General features: G+C 35.0%; 1 protein-coding gene across 5 annotated transcripts in view; it reads right to left on the bottom strand.

Moving 5' to 3' along the window:
- Positions 1-317: 317 nt before the first annotated feature.
- Clk (circadian locomoter output cycles kaput protein Clock) overlaps positions 318-20,988 on the bottom strand; it is a 128,177-nt gene continuing 107,506 nt past the window's right edge. For 2 of the 5 annotated variants that reach the window (XM_075305130.1, XM_075305131.1), the window contains 6 exons: positions 11,893-12,041; positions 7,619-7,800; positions 7,315-7,534; positions 6,895-7,224; positions 6,095-6,822; positions 318-2,474 (listed from right to left, as the gene is read on the bottom strand). In XM_075305130.1, the coding sequence (XP_075161245.1) occupies positions 714-2,474; positions 6,095-6,822; positions 6,895-7,224; positions 7,315-7,534; positions 7,619-7,800; positions 11,893-12,041 (3,370 nt within the window). In that variant the 3' untranslated portion in view covers positions 318-713. Of the gene's footprint in view, positions 2,475-6,094; positions 6,823-6,894; positions 7,225-7,314; positions 7,535-7,614; positions 7,801-11,892; positions 12,042-20,988 lie in introns of those variants that run through there. The other 3 variants (XM_075305132.1, XM_075305133.1, XM_075305134.1) reach the window with 3 other exon arrangements.

Here is a 20,988-nt window from a genome sequence, read left to right as displayed (position 1 = left end):
CACAAAATTTTCCATAGAAATAAAACTTTGATTTTTTTTTTAATTTTGGTAGATTTTTGGTAAAAAATTTCTTCAAAGTTTGGTAGATTAATTTTGGCACGAGTGACAACCGTGGTCAATAGTCAACATTTGATTTTAAGTAGGGACAATTAATTTCCTGGTTGTAGCTACTAAAATATGTTTGGAGAACATATGTTTATCGAACACAGAAAACAAATAAAATCAATTAAAATTTTAGTAGAATTGAAAAAGCATTCAATTAAAAATATAATTGACGTAATAAATTCTTTAATAAAATCGAAACTCTTTAATACAAATTAATTTTGATGATTGATTATATTATTTTCGTGATTGAAGAATCTTGTACAATATTAAATATTAATTGGATCAATTAATATCGTGGTTGAAAACAAAATTATTTTTTCTGTGTAACAAAAAAAAAAAGATTTGTTTTAAAGTAAAATCTTAATTTAATTTACAATAATATTCAATTGAAAAAATTAATTTATACAATTAATTTTGTTTTTGTTGTTTTTTTTTATCAAAACTAACATCAATCACATAATTTAATCAATTAAATTTATAATTGGATCAATTGAAGCTATTTCAATTAAAAATTATTTGGATCAAATAAATTCATATTTGAATCCAAATATATATTTTGTTCTGGAATCTTGAACATTTTCAATTTTTTTCTGTTGTTTAATTAATTATCAGTTTTGTCCATTTGCACTTGAATCGAATAGATCTTGTAATCGTTCTGCATCTATTTGATATGGTAGCATACGATCGAGGCTAGAAGCCAAAACATTTGAATTTGAATTATTGTTGGTGTGATTGCTCACCACACTTGCTGCAGAATTCGTTGCAATTGCATTTGACATTTGTACATTATTTGATGAACTCTGGGTGGGAGATGGACATGAGCCAAAGAGTGGAGATCTATGGGACTGTCGTTGAGGTGTAAGTGAGTGTGTTGCCTGAGTTTTCGATGTCGAGGGAAGTGATATTTGCTGATCTTGATCTGTGGGAACACTTTGACTGTTTCCAGCATTGGTCGTTGTGGAGATTAGTTTGGAGTCATCATTGTTGGCATCGGCTGTTATACCACCATCATTAAGGGTCATATTGAAGGTGATGTTTTGACTAGATTCCGCTGCCATTTGTATGTAGGAAAATATCGAGTCCTCACTTCCCGTAGCGGGTGGATTATTGGCATTGGCTTTATAGGTTGATGTTTCCATCAGATGAATATCTCCACTGGAACTAGGTGTGGCGTTACTAATGTCGGCGGGTGGATTTGTTTGTATGTTGGGATTGGAAGTATTTATTACAGTACTGGAATTTGTAATTTGATTGAGGACAGGGTCGGAATTTCCTGCGACATTCTGCAGAGGTGATAAGTTAAGGAATGCATCGAACTCTTCCTGGGCGAAGTGTTCCAAATCCGGAACATTACGATTGAGATACATGGAAGAGTTTTGTGTTTGCTGCTGCGTTGGCATCATAGAGGTGGATTGTTGTTGCTGCTGCGTTTGACTACTGCTCGAATTCGTGTTGTGGACATTTGTTGGATGCTGCTGATGACTGCAGTGTTGTCGCACCTGGTTATTTTGAATTTGCTGTTGTTGCAAACTATGTTGATGCTGCAGCATAACCTGTTGAGTATTCATTTCGGTGGCATTCATGGCAAATCCATACTGGTTGAATTGTTGTTGTACTGCATTGCTATTTAGGTTGAAGTTTCTTGCATTGCTGGCACCCATAGTCCGACCTTCCTGGCCATGGCCATGACCATAATTCACGGGCATCACAGGCTGCAACAGTGTATAACGGGCCAGCAATAATTGTTCCGATACAATACGTAATTCCTCCTGCTGTTGCATTATCAACTTCTGCAATTCATCATGCTTACGTTGCAATTGCTCTTGCAATTGATTTGGATTGGAAGACATTACGACTGGACTTGCCAACATATCGTGCTGATGGTGATGCTTTAAGAGGCAAGAGGAAGTGTTCAGAGATCCTGAAGGTATTTCTACATTATTAACGGTTGGTGTACAAAGGCTTACCGGCAGTGGTGATATAACTGGAGCAACTTGAAATGGCGCTATCACTGGTTGCACTGGTATAGCGGTTAGATATTGTGGTGATTCTATAAAGGATGGTGCCACAATTTGTGGACTTCGTATGGGGAAGGTAGGTTGGCTGAACTGACATGATCCGCTGGCGGTTATTGGCGTTCCAGGTACCATAGCATGCTGCGGCAAAGATTGGAATATTTTCGGACCCTGAGTTTGAGGTAATGTCAACTGCTGGTCAATATCTTGCTGATGTTGCGTATGGATATTGGGGTTGTGATGATGTTGTTGCTGTTGACGATGCAATTGTGTGGATGAAGTTGGCTGTTGTTGATGATGTTGGCCTCCAGAGAAATTTCCATGTTCTAAACCAGATGAATGTCTTTGTCGAATCTGTGTGGAAAGGAAAGATATGAGGATTAATGAAATTAAAATAAATATTACGAATAAACAATGCAGTTCACAAGGAAATGGTACATAAAATAATCGAAAAAAAGTAAGTCTAAAATTTGGCGGGATAGACTATATTATACCATTCACCACAGTGTAGACCAGAGCTTCCCAATCCAATTTGCTTTGCGCCCCCACAAAAACCGTATTGAACAAAACCTAAACATTTGATTAACAATTATTAAAAATAACAATGTTAATGAATATTAATATTAAAGAGTTTATCATTTAGTGGGAAATTTGGCAATTGTTCTGTTCATTAGATAGTTTTTTTAATATTAGGTACTATTACATATATAGTACATCTCAAAGTGACGAAAACTGAATCAACATTTTTAAAATGTGTCAAAACAAAAGTGGATACTAGTTCTGATATTTTAGCAAGAAATTTAGCTGTTGCAAATAAAGGTAGTGAAAGACAAATAAAGGAAAAAAACAAGTATATACGGCCGTAAGTTCGGCCAGGCCGAAGCTTATGTACCCTCCATCATGGATTGCGTAGAAACTTCTTCTAAACACTGCCATCCACAATCGAATTACTTAAGTTGCGGTAACGCTTGCCGATGGCACGGTATCTTAAAACCTCCTAACACCATCCTCAAAATTTTATGTAAGTCCATACGTGGTATATATTAAATCAAAAAAGATCGATCCAATACGTATATAATTCAGTTTGACAAAGTGACAAAATTTTCTACAGAAATAAAATTTTAACAAAATTTTCTATAGAAATAAAATTTTCACAAAATTTTCTATAGAAATAAACTTTTGACAAAATTTTCTATAGAAATAAAATCTTGGTAGATTATTTTTGGCTCGAGTGGCAACCATGATTATGAACCGAATAAAATTTGAACAAAATTTTCTATAGAAATAAAATTTTGACAATGATGAAAATTTTATTATGAAACGAATAAAATTTTAACAAAATTTTCTCTAGAAATAAAATTTTGACAAAATTTTCTATAGAAATAAAATTTTGACAAAATTTTCTATAGAAATAAAATGTTGGTAGACTATTTTTGGATCTAGTGGCAACCATGATTATGAACCGATATGGACCAATTTTTGTGTGATTGGATCAATTTTGGTATGGTTGTTAGCGACCATATACTAACACCAGTTCCTAATTTGAACCGGATCGGATGAATTTTGCTCCTCCAAGAGGCTCCGGAGGTCAAATCTGGAGAACGTTTTATATGGGGGCTATATATAATTATGGACCGATATGGACCAATTCTGGCACGCTTGTTAAAGAAAATTTTCTTCTCTTTGAGGCTCCGCAAGCCAAATCTGGAGATCGGTTTATATGGGGGCTATATATAATTATGGGCCGATGTGGACCAATTTTTGCATGATTGTTAGAGACCATATACCAACACCATGTACCAAATTTCAGCCGGATCGGATGAAATATGCTTCTCTTAGAGGCTCCACAAGCCATATCTGGGGATCGGTTTATATGGGGGCTATATATATATTGACCCATATGGACCAATTTTTGCACGGTTGTTAGAGACCATATACCAACATCATGTACCAAATTTCAGCCGGATCGGATGAAATTTGCTTCTCTTCTAGGCTCCGCAAGCCAAATCTGGGGATCGGTTTATATGGGGGCTATATATAAGTATGGACCGATGTGGACCAATTTTTGCATGGTTGTTAGAGACCATATACCAACACCATGTACCAAATTTCAGCCGGATCGGATGAATTTTGCTCCTCCAAGAGGCTCCGGAGGTCAAATCTGGAGAACGTTTTATATGGGGGCTATATATAATTATGGACCGATATGGACCAATTCTGGCACGCTTGTTAAAGAAAATTTTCTTCTCTTTGAGGCTCCGCAAGCCAAATCTGGGGATCGGTTTATATGGGGGCTATATATAATTATGGACCGATGTGGACCAATTTGTGCATGGTTGTTAGAGACCAAATACCAACATCATGTACCGAATTTCAGCCGGATCGGATGAAATTTGCTTCTCTTTGAGGCTCCGCAAGCCAAATCTGGGGATCGGTTTATATGGGGGCTATATATACTTATGGACCGATGTGGACCAATTTTTGCATGATTGTTAGAGACCATATACCAACACCATGTACCAAATTTCAGCCGGATCGCATGAAATATGCTTCTCTTAGAGGCTCCACAAGCCATATCTGGGGATCGGTTTATATGGGGGCTATATATATATATATATATATATATATATATATATATATATATATATATATATATATATATATATATATATATATATATATATATATATATATATATATATATATATATATATATATATATATATATATATATATATATATATATATATATATATATATATATATATATATATATATATATATATATATATATATATATATATATATATATATATATATATATATATATATATATATATGGACCGATATGGACCAATTTTTGCACGGTTGTTAGAGACCATATACCAACATCATGTACCAAATTTCAGCCGGATCAGATGAAATTTGCTTCTCTTTGAGGCTCCGCAAGCCAAATCTGGGGATCGGTTTATATGGGGGCTATATATAATTATGGACCGATGTGGACCAATTTTTGAATGGTTGTTAGAGACCATATACTAACACCTTGTACCAAATTTCAGCCGGATCAGATGAAATTTGCTTCTCTTTGAGGCTCCGCAAGCCAAATCTGGGGATCGGTTTATATGGGGGCTATATATAATTATGGACCGATATGGACCAATTCTGGCACGCTTGTTAAAGAAAATTTTCTTCTCTTTGAGGCTCCGCAAGCCAAAACTGGGGATCGGTTTATATGGGGGCTATATATAATTATGGACCGATGTGGACCAATTTTTGCATGGTTGTTAGAGACCATATACCAACATCATGTACCGAATTTCAGCCGGATCGGATGGAATTTGCTTCTCTTCTAGGCTCCGCAAGCCAAATCTGGGGATCGGTTTATATGGGGGCTATATATAATTATGGACCGATGTGAACCAATTTTTGCATGGTTGTTAGAGACCATATACCAACACCATGTACCAAATTTCAGCCGGATCGGATGAAATATGCTTCTGTTAGAGGTTCCACAAGCCAAATATGAGGGTCCCTTTATATGGGGGCTATACGTAAAAGTGGACCGATATGGCCCATTTTCAATACCATCCGACCTACATCGATAACAACTACTTGTGCCAAGTTTCAAGTTGATAGCTTGTTTCGTTCGGAAGTGAAGCGTGATTTCAACAGACGGACGGACGGACATGCTTAGATCGACTCAGAATTTCACCACGACCCAGAATATATATACTTTATGGGGTCTTAGAGCAATATTTCGATGTGTTACAAACGGAATGACAAAGTTAATATACCCCCATCCTATGATGGAGGGTATAAAAAAGCTCGCTTTACTTTGTTGCATTACATATTAGCCACCCTATAGTCGTCGACAAGTGATTATATATAATGATTAGACCAAGATAAATTTCTAATTATGCTATTAATGAATATGCATGCAAATTTATATATTTTTTTTCATATTAAATAACCTTTTGCCCACTGTAACAGCCCACAGTACTCATATGAGTCATCTGAGATTGGCGGCTAGTGCCAGATTCTGTAGACATTGATGTTGAATCGGACTCATTACCACGGCTGCCATACATATAACGTTTTCGTTTCACATTTGGTGAAACTCCTGTAGAGCTGATGTTGCCATAACTGGATGCCGGTCGTGAATTGGATTTCAAAACCTGCAATTGACAACTCTGGCCAGCTCCCGTCGGTGTGGGGGGATTCGTCCATAGTGTTGAGGAATCTAAACTGGGAGATGTTTCATTATGCAAAATATCAGCCACCAAATTTGTTTGGCTATACATTGCAGTGGCATTGTTATTCGATGACAGGAGATTGTTTGGCGTTGTACATATCACAGCGTTATTAGAGGCTAAAAGGGGCGTTGTGGTCGGGCCATCACCGGGCGACTCTACCGTTGTAGTAGTAATAGTGGCATCTGCATTTGGCCCACATTGGGCCGCCAATGATAATTTCGATATTCCCGATGGGTTCATGCAAGTGCTGGTGGGTTTTTGGCCTTCTAATTTCTTGTGTTTCAGCACCTCCAAATAGTTGATAACCTTGTGAGTACATACCACATACTCTGGTTTATTGTTAAACTGATTGTATGATATGTAGGAATCTGTTTGAAGCCATATCCATTGTTGACCCTTTGTAAGGAAACGATAGAAGCCGGTCTTAACTTTGCCCACGAGCATTACTTAAATTAGGAAAATGAGGAAAATAGAATCAATTCCACTAACACACACACACATGGCCGAAAACAACTTACGTTTCTCATGGCTGGCTACAATATCATCCAGATCATCGAAATGGTAATAGTCATAGCCAGAGGTTCCCAAAACCTCAAAGGGCATATAACCAATTATGGGCGGCGCCCTCTGATCGAGAAACAAGAACTTCCATTCCATGCTATGCTTCGATGTAAACTCACAGCAAGTGGGATCGATCACAGTTATCTCCCCAATCAATTGGGGCATTTGTAAACGTCCAGTTCCCACGAAAATTAGTTTGTTGTCCAATTTCATGGAATTCCTTTGCAGGGCAGGTGGCAATGGTGTTTGAGTATTCTGTTGGGTCACCTCCAGGCTGGCATCATTTCCTGCAATGTGCAAATCACATGGATTAAAGTGTCCCCTTATTCAAGGGGACATTTTTAAACGAATTTTCGTATATTTTAGGTAATACATACTAAAATAACCTACAAATTTAACTAATTCGAATGAATGACGGCCACAGCCCACTTCTTCACCGCCTCTTTTCAAATGCAGGAAAAATGTTATCTGATTACGGCTACCAATATCAGTTTGCATGGGTGCAATGACCGGTTTCGGATTGAGAAATACATTTAAGATATTCTCATGGTCCATTTCATAGGCCAAATCGAAAATGCTCATATTGAGTAGATCACCCTGTGAAAGCATAGACGAGGTAAGACCATGATCGTTAATTCCATTGGCCGAGAGATGTGATAAGTGATTGGAATACCTACTTACCGGTAAATAGCCCAATTGCGTGGTAACACTATCCGATGTATAGAATATGGAACCATGGCTGCCAAAAACTATGATGAAACCATTCAAAGACTCTAACATTAGCTGTGTGAACTCATCATTACTGAGAAATGAAGGTTTCCAATTCTGTTGAATTTCAAATACCTTTGATCTGTCAGTTGCCTCTGTAGAAAATAAAGGAAAAATTAAAATTGACATTGATCATTAATTTCACAGAATGAAATATCACCGAAATATTTCCAATTAAAAGTTGATTGAAGTTAACAATTGTTTTAATTAATAAATTAATTGATGGAGTTAACTTTTTAATCAAGATAGAAACATTAAGTTAATTATGTCATTGATTGAAAATTTTAAATTTTCTAATTAAAAAATTATCAATTAATTTAATTAACCTTTTAATCTAACTCGGAAGTCTAAGTCAATTAAAAAAAGTGATGGATTTTTTTTTTAATTTTTAATTAAATTTTTTTTAAACAATTCATTTTTTAATCAAACTAAAAAAAACTGTTAAGAAAGTAATTAAAAATAGTTACGTTTTTAATAAAAAAAATTAATTGTGTTTTGCAATCAACATCAATTAAATTTTTAATTGAATCAGTTAAAAAAATAATTGAATTTTGCTAATGAAATCAATAAATTTTCTATTCAAGTATTTTTTTAATGTCCAATTAAAACTGGGAATTTTTAACGAATTTTTGTCAAGATGCTAAAAGTCAACAAACGACTCCATTAATTTTGAAGATTTTTTTCAGAAGTATTAAAGCCAAGTTGACCTTAGTAAAACAAAGTTTATCAACTTTTGGACAAGGAAAAAACTTTATGTCAGAAAAATGCATTTTGTACACGCAAAAAAATAATTCTTTCCTCCCAAAAGAAATTTTAGACAAACAAAGTTCGTTTCTCATTTGCTTTTCGCAGTAAGGAAGTGTATTTGGAAGAAAAGTATATACTTTTTGTGATAAACGTTTATTCTTTTCCAGGATGTAAAAACAATTTCATAAGGACAAACTCAAAAAAAAAAAACATTGTTTTCTTGCTAATTGCATTTTCCCTCACATCTTTCTTTTTTTTTAGTTCTTAACACCTTTCCTGTAATACCAACAATGTAGAAGAAATTATACGATTTTATAAATTTTTAAAATTTTTTTACCCTTCGCCTGGACGGAGAATCGAACCGCGGACCATGCACTTTGTAAGCCAACACTCTAACCACTGAGCTATGTACCTGTTATGGTCATCAATAGATAAATATCCATATAAGTTATATTTATATAGCATAGCTTGCGGCGCCCACGAACCGAATAAACAAAGTTTATTTAACAGAAACAAACATTTAGTTTGGCACCGTGGAGCAGGGGTTGCTACGTCCGACTTGCATGCCAAGGGTCGTGTTCGATCCCTGCTTCGACCAAAGTTTTTTTTGTTGTTTTTTTTTTTACAAATATTACAGATATGTTCGAAAGATTCCGAAAAAATATTCAACATTACATTGAACTGTAAAATGTGTCTTATTAAAGACCTAAAGTCAAAAAAGAACAGTGTTTGATATAAAGGGTGATACGGTCAAAATTTGGTCAAGGGAAAACGCGTGTAAATCGGTGAAATCGTTTATTTAAAAAATCAAATTAAATTTCTTTTTCAAGTTCAATTAGTATAAAATTCAGGGAAAATATTCAGTTAGACTTTCGCTTTTCCAAATCCGAATTGCCGGGCCTCACGCTTGACACCTGCCATCAGATTTTGTACAGCCACCTTGTCCACCTTCTTCGCCGCAGAAAGCCAGTTTGCCTTGAACTACTGCTCGTCCTTAGCAGTTTTTTTGGTCTTCTTTAGGTTCCGCTTGACAATAGCCCAGTATTTCTCAATTGGGCGGAGCTCTGGCGTGTTGGGAGGGTTCTTGTCCTTGGGAACCACCTGCACGTTGTTGGCGGCGTACCACTCCATGGCCTTTTTACCGTAATGGCAAGATGATAAATCCGGCCAAAACAGTACGGAACAACCGTGTTTCTTCAGGAAAGGTAGCAGACGTTTATTCAAACACTCTTTCACGTAAAATGCTGCTTTTCAAGCCACAGGTACAGATGGCTTGCCAAACCAGATATTTCTTTGCGAACTTTGACAGTTTTATGTGCTTGAAAATATCTGCTACCTTTCCCCTTCCTTTTGCCGTATAAAACTCCTGTCCCGGAAGCTGCTTGTAGTTAGCTTTGACGTAGGTTTCGTCGTCCATTACCACACAGTCAAACTTCGTCAGCATCGTCGTGTACAGCCTCTGGGATCGCGCTTTGGCCGTCGTATTTTGTTTATCATCGCGATTTGGAGTCACTACCTTCTTGTAAGTCGATAGTCCGGCTCGTTTTTTGGCTTGATGCACGGTTGTAGACGACAAGGCCGTAGCCAGGATTTTAATTCGGGGGGTTCAACTTAAAAAAAAACCAGTAAGGAAAGTCTAAAGTCGGACGGGGCCGACTATATTATACCCTGCACCACTTTGTAGATCTAAATTTTCGATACCATATCACATCCGTCAACTGTGTTGGGGGCTATATATAAAGGTTTGTCCCAAATACATACATTTAAATAACACTCGATCTGGAAGAATTTGATAGACAGAAAAATGCATCAACAGACAGACAGACGGACAGACAGACAGACGGACATCGCTAAATCGACTCAGAATTTAATTCTAAGCCGATCCGTATACTAAAAGGTTGGTCTATGATTACTCCTTCTTGGCGTTACATACAAATGCACAAACTTATTATACCCTGTACCACAGTAGTGGTGAAGGGTATAAATATTCATATAATCTCATGTGTAGAAAATTTTATTTATGCATAGGTATGTATACAATATTTTTATAATATTAAATTGAGCCGACGGGCTTTTTGGGCAGCAAACAAATCAATTACTTCTTCAGTCGGCACATTTATTCGGCGATGAACCGACATTAATGCCAATCCATTGAGTCTACTCTCGCTAGTCGAATTTCTAAGATATGTCTTTAATCTCTTCATTGTTGAAAATGAAAGTTCGGAAGAGTACGTAATAACTGCAGGGATGGAAAATGCAGTACTATAGTACTTTTTTCAATACTTTTTCACCCCGGTCAGTACCGTAGTACCCCGAAATTCGCAAAGAAAAAAAAAACGTTTGGAAAACGTGTACCGAAAACGTTTTTCTTTTGTTAGAGTTTTTTGAATTGCTTCGAAAATTTTAAACTTTTATCACCAAAAAAATTCATTTGTTACAAATTTTTTATGTTTTCAATAAAAAAAGTTATTTTTGAAACAACAACACAGTCCATTTCGTTTATATCAAACACTGTTCTTTTCTGACTTTAGGTCTTTAATAAGACACATTTTACAGTTCAAAATTTAATATACTACAATGTAATGTTGAACATTTTTTCGGAATCTTCCGAACATATCTGGAATATATGTACAAAAAAAAAACTTTGGTCGGAGCAGGGATCGAACCCACGACCTTTGACATGCAAGTCGGACGTAGCAACCACTGCTCCACGGTGCCAAACTAAATGTTTGATTGTGTTAAATAAACTTTGTTTATTCGGTTCGTGGGCGCCGCAAGCTATGCTATATAAATATAACTTATATGGATATTTCATTTCATTTCATTTCATTTATTGAATGGTATTTCCAGTACAACAAGATTACATCTTATAAATTATAGTACTGGAGTAACATGGTTAGATTATTACAGTATTGTTATTAATTGATTACCATATTATTGATTACCATAACAGGTACATAGCTCAGTGGTTAGTGTGTTGGCTTACAAAGTGCATGGTCCGCGGTTCGATTCTCCGTCCAGGCGAAAGGTAAAAAAAAAATTTAAAAATTTATAAAATCGTATAATTTCTTCCACATTGTTGGTATTACAGGAAAAGGTGTTAAGAACTAAAAAACCTCGTGGATGTGAGAAAGATGTGAGGGAAAATGCAATTTGCAAGAAAACAATTTTTTTTTGAGTTTGTCTTTATGAAATTGTTTTTACATCCTGGAAAAGAATAAACGTTTATCACAAAAAGTATATACTTTTCTTCCAAAAACACTTCCTTACAGCGAAAAGCAAATGAGAAACGAACTTTGTTTGTCTAAAATTTCGTTTGGGAGGAAAGAATTAATTTTTTGCGTGTATATACAATTATGGTCTGATATAAACCAATTTTTGCATGGTTATTAGAGGGCTATACAAATTTCAACTGGACTTATTTGGTTGTATATACTTACCATTGTGATGTTTCAGAAAGTTGATGGTTGACTTTAGAACTGTCGATTTGTCCATTTTCCGATTGGATGTAGTTATCAAAGCACTCAAATCGTTAACCAGAGAATTGAATTGGTCACGACGTTTCTTTTCGCTAAGATTTCGCGATCGCCTATAAACAAATAAATAAATTTTATGTATTAAATCTATTGGAAAATATATTTTAGCATTATTTACATAAAAAAGTTCGGCCTGGCCGAATCCTATGTACACTCCTTGGGTTGAGGTAACAGTTGCCAATAGTATTATAATACTTCCTAACATTGTCTTCTAAATTTGTTCACTGACAAAAAACATGCCCGAAGCCAAAGGTTTTGTCTTTGCACTAATGATTTTGGTATTGATTCCGAAGAAGCGGAAAATTGAAGTAAGGACACATTTTAGACTCAATTCTCTTTTAAGTTTGAGTTTTGCGTACTTGATTCTAGTAAACAAAATTTAATTTATTTGTTTTTCAGCATTTTTCTTCATGCACAATCAAAGTCTTTTAAAAACAAGCTAAAACTTAAATCTTCAAATTCATACTCGTCTTCAAGTAAAAATTATGCTATGTTTCAAGTAAAAAACGTCTTTAAAACAAAGTTTTGAAAAACATGCATAAGCGTAGGAAGGCCTCTGGGCAGGGGGGGGGGTGGTCTAAGCCAGAAAAATTTTATCTCCCCCCCCAGAATTTGAAAACCTATTTATGATTTTCCATTGTTTTTATAAAAATTAAACAAGTACATACAACCGCACAAAGTTCCGCTAAAGACTCATGCACAACGAATTACTTGGGTTGTGGTAGCAGTTGCCGATGACAATATATAGTTTTATTTCTCAACATTGTCTTCTAAATTGTGAGTTAGTTTCTTTATTATAAGTGAATGTTTGAAGTCTGATATTCATGAAACAAAGCTGTGATTGAAATTATGATTTAAGTTCCTATATAGTAATTGATATTAAAACTATTCTTTCATAAATTAATTTCTTAATAATTAGGCAGAAAAGCGTCGCCAAAAAAGAAGTGAAAAGTGGTGCAAAATTGGTGGAGAAGCGATGAATGTATAATGAACTTGTCATAGGACGAATGTCCACCGTTTCAACAGCCGTTGCAATGAATTTGCATCACTTCTTAGGTGTGATCCGAATTCAGTGTTTTGAATGTGAATTAGAAAAGTTTGTAATATTTTCCCAAATAAATAATAATACCCTAAACCACATAGTAGGGTATGTTATAGTAAGTTTGATCTGCCAAAAAATGTTCCTACCAGAAATATTGATTTTAGTCCCAATAAAATATATACCGATCGACTCAGAATCACCTCCTGAGTCGATCTAGCGCTTGGTGTCCGTCCGTCTGTCCATGTATTTGTTGTTCACAGGATTCCGGTCGCAATTATTAACCAATTTTGGTGAAATTTGGTACAGGGAGTTTTTTTGGGCACAAGGACAAACGCTATTGAATTTGGAAGAAATCGGATCAAATTTAGATATAGCTCCCATATATATGTATCGCCCGATTTAGACAAATGGGGTCACGTTGCGCTTTTTGTCAAACGAATCGTCACCAAATTTGGCTAAAGGTAATATTTTTCATCGCCCTTCAAGTCTGCAAAATTTCATCCAAATCGGTTCAGATTTAGATATAGCTCTCATATATATGTATCGCCCGATTTTCCCAAATTTGGCCCCAAAACATTTATTTATCAACCGATCTTACTCAAAGTTGGCTAAATGTAATCTTCTATAGCACTAACTATATGTGCAAAAAATCATCGAAATCGGTTCAGATTTAGCTATAGCTCCCATATATATGTACCGCCCATTTTTTCTAAATTTGGCCATAAAACCCTTATTTATCAACCGATCTTACTCAAATTTGACTAAATGTAGTCCTCTATAGCACTAACTATATATGCAAAAAATCATCGAAATCGGTTCAGATGTAGCTATAGCTCCCATATATATGTATCGCCCGTTTTTCCCACATTTGGTCATAGACCCTTATTTATTAACCGATCTTACTCAAAGTTGGCTAGATCTAGTCCTCTATAGTACTAACTATATGTGCAAAATTTCATCGAAATCGGTTCAGATGTAGATATAGCTCCCATATATGTATCGCCCGATTTTGAAAACTTCGCGCCTAATAACCTTATGTTTGACCATACAGCCCTCATTTCTTAACTGATCTTACTCAAATCTTGCACAAGGTAACCTTTTATGGTATTAATCAAACCCGCAAAATGTTCTGCAAATTGGTTCAGATTTAGATATAGCTTCCATATATATGCATCGCTCGATTTTTCCCAAATTTGGCCATAGTACTCTTATTTATTAACCAGTGTTACTCAAAATTCAAATTTTGATGTACTGGCCGATCGTATTTATACGTACTTGTAGCTCTTACATAAGAATATTGCTCGATTTTTACAAATTTGGATTTATTACCCACACTAATTGAGCGATTTTTTCTTTTTTAATAATGGGCTCAATATTAGTGGCATACTAACTCCGTAGGTGCAATATCAACTACAGCCAGTGTTGCTAGAAATTTGGGGAAATTCCCTATATGTAGGTTTTTTCTAATATTTAGCATCTCGGAGGACGTAGGGCCACAATGTAGGCACATTTTAACTCAACACAATTTGTAGTAATTTTTACATTTTGGTGGCTCTAGAGGAGGAAATTAGAAGCCCGCAAGGCTTGATATTTAACAATGTGTGGTAACAACAGTTACCACTCTTGCCAAAAAAAAAAATCTCACAAAATTCTAAGATTACCAAAAATCTACCAAACAAATATTTCTATAGACATTTTTGTCAAAACTTTATTCCTGAAGAAAATTTTGTCAACAATTTATTTCTATAGAAAATTTTGTCAAAATTGTATTTCTGTAGATTTTTTTTTTTCAAAATATTATTTCTATAAAAAATGTTCTCAAAATTTTATGGAATTTCTATGGAATTTTTTCAGAAAAATTTTATTTCTATTACTTTTATTATCAAATTTTATTTTTATAGAAAAATTTCTCAAAAAAATTTATTTATAGAAACTTTTTCCAAAATTTTATTTCTAGTTGGTAGAATTCTACCAACTGTGGCAATAGTGGTGGTTATACAAACTTATTTTCCAGGTTATATACGTTGTATTTTCATGTTTTATGATAATAAAGTATGTATTTAGAACCATTTTTATACCCACCACCATAGAATGGTGACGGGGGTATAATAAGTTTGTCATTCCGTTTGTAACACATCGAAATATCGATTTCCGACTATATAAAGTATATATATTCTTGATCAGGGAGAAATTCTAAGACGATATAACGATGTCCGTCTGTCCGTCTGTCCGTCTGTCCGTCTGTCTGTCTGTTGTAATCACGCTACAGTCTTCAATAATGAAGTAATCGTGCTGAAATTTTGCACAAACTAGTCTTTTGTCTGCAGGCAGGTCAAGTTCGAAGATGGGCTATATCGGTCCAGGTTTTGATATAGTCCCCATATAAACGGACCTCCCGATTTGGGGTCTTGGGCTTATAGAAATCGTAGTTTTTATCCAATTTGCCTGAAATTTGAAATCTAGAGGTATTGTAGGACCACAAATACGTGTGCCAAAAATGGTGAGTATCGGTCGATGTTTTGGTATAGCCCCCATATAGACCGATCTCCCGATTTTACTTCTTGGGCTTATAGAAACCGCAGTTTTTATTCAATTTACCTGAAATTGGGAATCTAGAAGTATTGTAGGACCACAAATACGTGTGCCAAAAATGGTGAGTATCGGTCCATGTTTTGGTATAGCCCCCATATAGACCGATCTCCCGATTTTACTTCTTGGGCTTATAGAAACCGCAGTTTTTATTCAATTTACCTGAAATTGGAAATCTAGAGGTATTGTAGGACCACAAATACGTGTGCCAAAAATTGTGAGTATCGGTCCATGTTTTGGTATGGTCCCCATATAAAACGACCTCCCGATTTGGGGTCTTGGGCTTATAGAAACCGTAGTTTTTATCCAATTTGTCTGAAATTGGAAATCTAGAGGTATTTTAGGACCATAAAGAGGTGTGCCGAAAATGGTGAGTATCGGTCCACCATTATCTGATTTGCCTGAAATTGTAAATATTCTGGCATTTTAGGCTCACAAAAACGTGTATCGGATTAAGTTTTTATCGGTTCATTTGGTAATGCCTCCATATAGACCGACTTCACTTGTTGAGGGTGTAGAAGGCGTACTGATCATGAAAATTGCTTGAAACTCAATGTAAAATTTCCAGATTTTACTTAAACAGATTTAAGATTTCAAATCAAGACGTTATTTTATAATTTTCTTGCACACTTACAAGAGATGTTAATGATTCCTCTAAAACTCAAACATAAATGGTTCTTATAAATCCAGAATCTGATATAGTCCTCATAGGTGAAATCTTTAAATTTATCTTCGGGAAGTGTCCTCAAGTCCTCCAGCCCTCCTGAAATTTTAAAGGAAACCCTAATATTTGGTTCATGGTGGCGGGTATTTAAGATTCGGCCCGGCCGAATTTAGTGCTGTATATACTTGTTGCTTTATAAAATTTGTTTAAATTTAACGAAAAATATTGTAGGGAAAATTGTTTGGGAACGTATGGGAAAGTAGGGACTTTTTGTCCTTGTAGGGTAAACCGAACATTTTCCCTGGCAATATTGAATATGAGATATATGAGATTGACACGAAGCCCCTATAGACATGTACACCTTAATTTTCTTAAATATGCAACTGAGGTTTATCTCCCAGACCTGTAGGGTAGGGTTTAGGGTAAAATTTGAATAATTGGGTTTAGGGAAAAATTTTAATAATTTGTACCAGTTTATTTATTCTTACTCTTTTTATTAACAATTTGAAAAAAAAGAAAACAAAAAATTACCAATTAAAAGATGAAAAAAAAAATTGAATTTAAAAAAACTTCCTGTGTAGTTAAAATAGTTAACTTCTTTGTGAGGACATTTTTGGAAGTAATTTTAAAGTTGTGCCTTTAGAACAACTCCCAATTTTTTTTGTGGGAAAAGTGTGGAACTACTTTTAGTTGCTTTATTATAAATTAATTGTCGAGTTATTTTGATGTCTAATTTTTTATTCATTTTTATGAAATAAAACATTAATTGAACCTATATGTTATGTTCAGTCTATAAATTCTTAGCTAGGGGGCTATAGCCCCCCTCCCCCCCCAATGAAAATTGTCTAGCTACGTTAATGAAAACATGTCCTAATTTGGAACGAATTCAAGTTGGAAAATTTCAACAAATTAATTTTGAAGAATTTTTATGAGTTATTAAAAGTTGACCTTACACTCAAAAAAATTTGTTTGGAGCCAATGATTTTGACCATCCTTAAGGATTTTGGTATTGATCCCGAGCCAAAGATGCGGCTTCTTTAAAATAAAGACATGTTTTTAGCGACCTGCCTGGTCTTCCAAGAGGCTCCGGAGGTCAAATCTGGTGACCGGTTTATATGGGGGCTATATATAATTATGGACTGATGTGGACCAATTTTTGCATGATCATTAGAGACCATATATTAACATCATGTACCAAATTTCGGCCGGATCGGATGAAATTCGCTTCTCTTAGAGGCTCCGCAAGCCAAATCGGGGGATCGGTTTATATGGGGGCTATATATAATTATGGACCGATGTGGACCAATTTTTGCATGGTTGTTAGAGATCATATGCTGACACCATGTACCTAATTTCAATCGGATCGGATGAAATGTGCTTCTCTTAGAGGCTCCGCAAGCCAAATCTGGGGATCGGTTTATATGGGGGCTATATATAATTATGGACCGATGTGGACCAATTTTTGCATGGTTGTTAGAGATCATATGCTGACACCATGTACCTAATTTCAATCGGATCGGATGACATTTGCTTCTCTTAGAGGCTCGACAAGCCAAATCGGGGACCGGTTTATATGGGGGATATATATAATTATGGACCGATATGGACCAATTTTTGTATGTTTGTTAGAGACTATATACCAACACCATGTACCAAATTTCAGCCGGATCGGATGAAATTTGCTTCTCTTAGAGGCTCGGCAATCCAAATCGGGGGATCGGTGTATTTGGGGGCTATATATGATTATGGGTCGATGTGGACCAATTTTTGCATGGTTGTTAGAGACCATATTCTAACACCATGTACAAAATTTCTGCCGGATCGGATGAAATTTGCTTCTCTTAGAGGATCGGCAAGTCAAATTTGGGTGTCCGTTTGTATGGGGGCTATACGTAAAAGTGGACCGATATAGCCCATTTGCAATACTATCCGACCTACATCAATAACAACTACTTGTGCCAAGTTTCAAGTCGATAGCTTGTTTCGTTCGGAAGTTAGCGTGATTTCAACAGACGGACGGACATACATGCTCAGATCGACTCAGAATTTCACCACAACCCAGAATATATATACTTTATGGGGTCTTAGAGCAATATTTCGATGTGTTACAAACGGAATGACAAATATATAATATACCCCCATCCTATGGTGGAGGGTATAAAAATGAAATTAAATACAAAATTATTCGTTAATAAATGTTGATTCATATCGGTCCATAATTATATATAGCTCCCATATTAACCGACCCCCAAGTGTTACCACAACCCAAGTAATTCGATTGTGGATTGCAGCCTTTAGTTTCTACGCAATCCATGGTGTAGGGAACATAAGATTCGGCCTGGCTGAGATTATGGTCGTATATACTTGTCTGTTTTGTTGTTGCAAACCTACACTAAAAAAAAAACATGCCCGATTCCAAAGATTTTGTCTTTACTTTAACAATTTTGGTATTGATTCCGAACCAAAGAAGCGCAGAATTCAAGTAAGGATACTTTTAATGCCCCAATTTTTTTTGCCAGCTGATTAAATATTCAATGTTAACGACACAAAAACAAGAAAACGAAACAAGAAAAATGTATGCGGTAAAATTCAGCAAATGCTGCAAAGCCTCTTGAACAGATTTTACTAAGTTTTCTTTATATTTTACCTATTTTTGTTGTCTTAAGGTGGGCTTTACTAAAATCTTACTGATTTTATGAAGCCCGCCTAAAGGCGGGATTGGGCATTAGAGGGTAAAGTACAATTTTCTTTTAAATTTAGGTTTTGTGTACTTGACTCTCTTTTTCAACTTTTGTCTTCATATGATATCAAAGTCCTTTAAAAACAAGTTAACGACAACTTTATTTTCCAAACTCAGACACGACTCCCATCGGAGATTATGCTATGATTCAAGTAAAAAACGTCTTTAAAATAAAGTGTTGAAAAACATGTCCTATTTTTTTGAAAGATTTTTTGCTTTGTAGTCAAGATGCAAAAAGACAACAAATTTAAAGACAATTTCATTAATTTTAAAGAATTTTTCTGAATTATTAAATTCAAGTTGACCTTAGCCCAAAAAAGTTTTTCTTTCATGTTATGATACCCATTTTTAAGTCCAATCAACAGGACTTCATTGAAAAGTTTTTCGACTTTTGGACAAGGAAAAACACTTTATATTAGAGAAATGCGTCTTCAACGCTAAGCAAACTTTGCGTTCGTATTTTAAGGACATGACATCTTTGGCCTCACGACAATATTTTTTTCAGTGTATGCATTAACTAACCATATGTTCACAGTATTATAACATTTTTTAAATACCTGTGACTTCTTCCCATAGAAAATCATCGACCGCAGTCACATTCTCGTTTTGACACATTTCATTGATTTCAAAGAAAACACTGTTGTGCACGAGAAGAAATTCAAGCAAAATGTCTGTAACTGCAACATACTGTTGCCAATAGAAGCGATTAATGTCTAGTCCATAAATGTCAAAAACATACGCATACGAACTGACGTCGTTGAGTCTATAATCATTTCAGGGGTTGTTGCTTCCTTTATTCATTGAACTACCCGCCTCATGCTATACGATTATCGAAACACATCTATGATATACGTGGTATTGTTTGCCTAAATCTCAATTATGGTATGTTATCTAAATCTTTTTTGTGTGCGTAGCAATATTGATATTTTAAGAACAATACTATTTCCAAAAAAATTTAAGATTTCCAAATTGGACGTAGAGATTTAAGGGAGAAATTTTCATAAGTTAAGGATTGCGTAATGTGGTACATTATTATTGCAAAATCATTGAGCGTATTTTGCTTAGCATAGAAGACGCATTTCTCTAATATAAAGTTTTTTTCCTTGTCCAAAAGTCGATAAACTTTTCAATGAAATCGTATTGTCCTTATAATTAAGTGATTTGAATTAAAAATGGTATCATAACATGAAAGAAAAAATGTTTGGGCTAAGGTCAACTTGACTTTAACAATTCAGAAATATTCTTTAAATTTTATGAAATTGTTTTTAAATTAGTTGTCTTTTTGTATCTTGACTACAAAGCAAAAAATCGTTCAAAAATAGGACATGGTTTTCAACACTTTATTTTAAAGAAGTTTTTTACTTGAAACATAGCATAATTTCTACTGGAAGTCGAGTCTTAATTTGGAAAATAAAGTTGCCGTTAACTCGTTTTTAAAGGACTTTGATAGCATATGAAGAAAAAAAGATGAGAAAGCGAAAAATTAAAATTTGCTTCCTAGAAGCAAGTACACAAAACCCAAATCTAAAAGAGAATTGGGTCTTAAAAGTATCCTTACTTGTATTCTCCGCTTCTTTGGCTCGGAATCAACACCAAATTTTTTAAAGTAAAGACAAAATCTTTGGAACCGGGCATGCTGTTTTTTCAGTGTGTATTGCGTAGAAACTTCTACGAAAGACTGTCATCCACAATCGAATTACTTGGGTTGTGGTATATTAAAACTTCTTAACATCGTTTTCTAAATTGTGAGTTAGTCCATACGTGGTATATATTAGACAAAAAAGTTATGTATAGTTAAGTCTACAAATAATTACGAATCGATATGGACTTTTGCACGGTACGTAGAGAGCCAGAATTGAAATATGGGGGTCGCTTATATGGGGGCTATATACAATTATGAACTTGATATGGACCAATTTTTGTATGATTGGAAATCGATTTATCTGAGGGATATATATAACTATA

This window comes from Haematobia irritans, chromosome 4 (assembly GCF_050003625.1).
Source record: "Haematobia irritans isolate KBUSLIRL chromosome 4, ASM5000362v1, whole genome shotgun sequence".
NCBI classification, from domain to species: Eukaryota; Metazoa; Arthropoda; class Insecta; order Diptera; family Muscidae; genus Haematobia; species Haematobia irritans.
The sequence above is the reverse complement of the archived record's forward strand: the minus strand, read 5'-3'. Positions and strand labels throughout refer to the sequence as shown.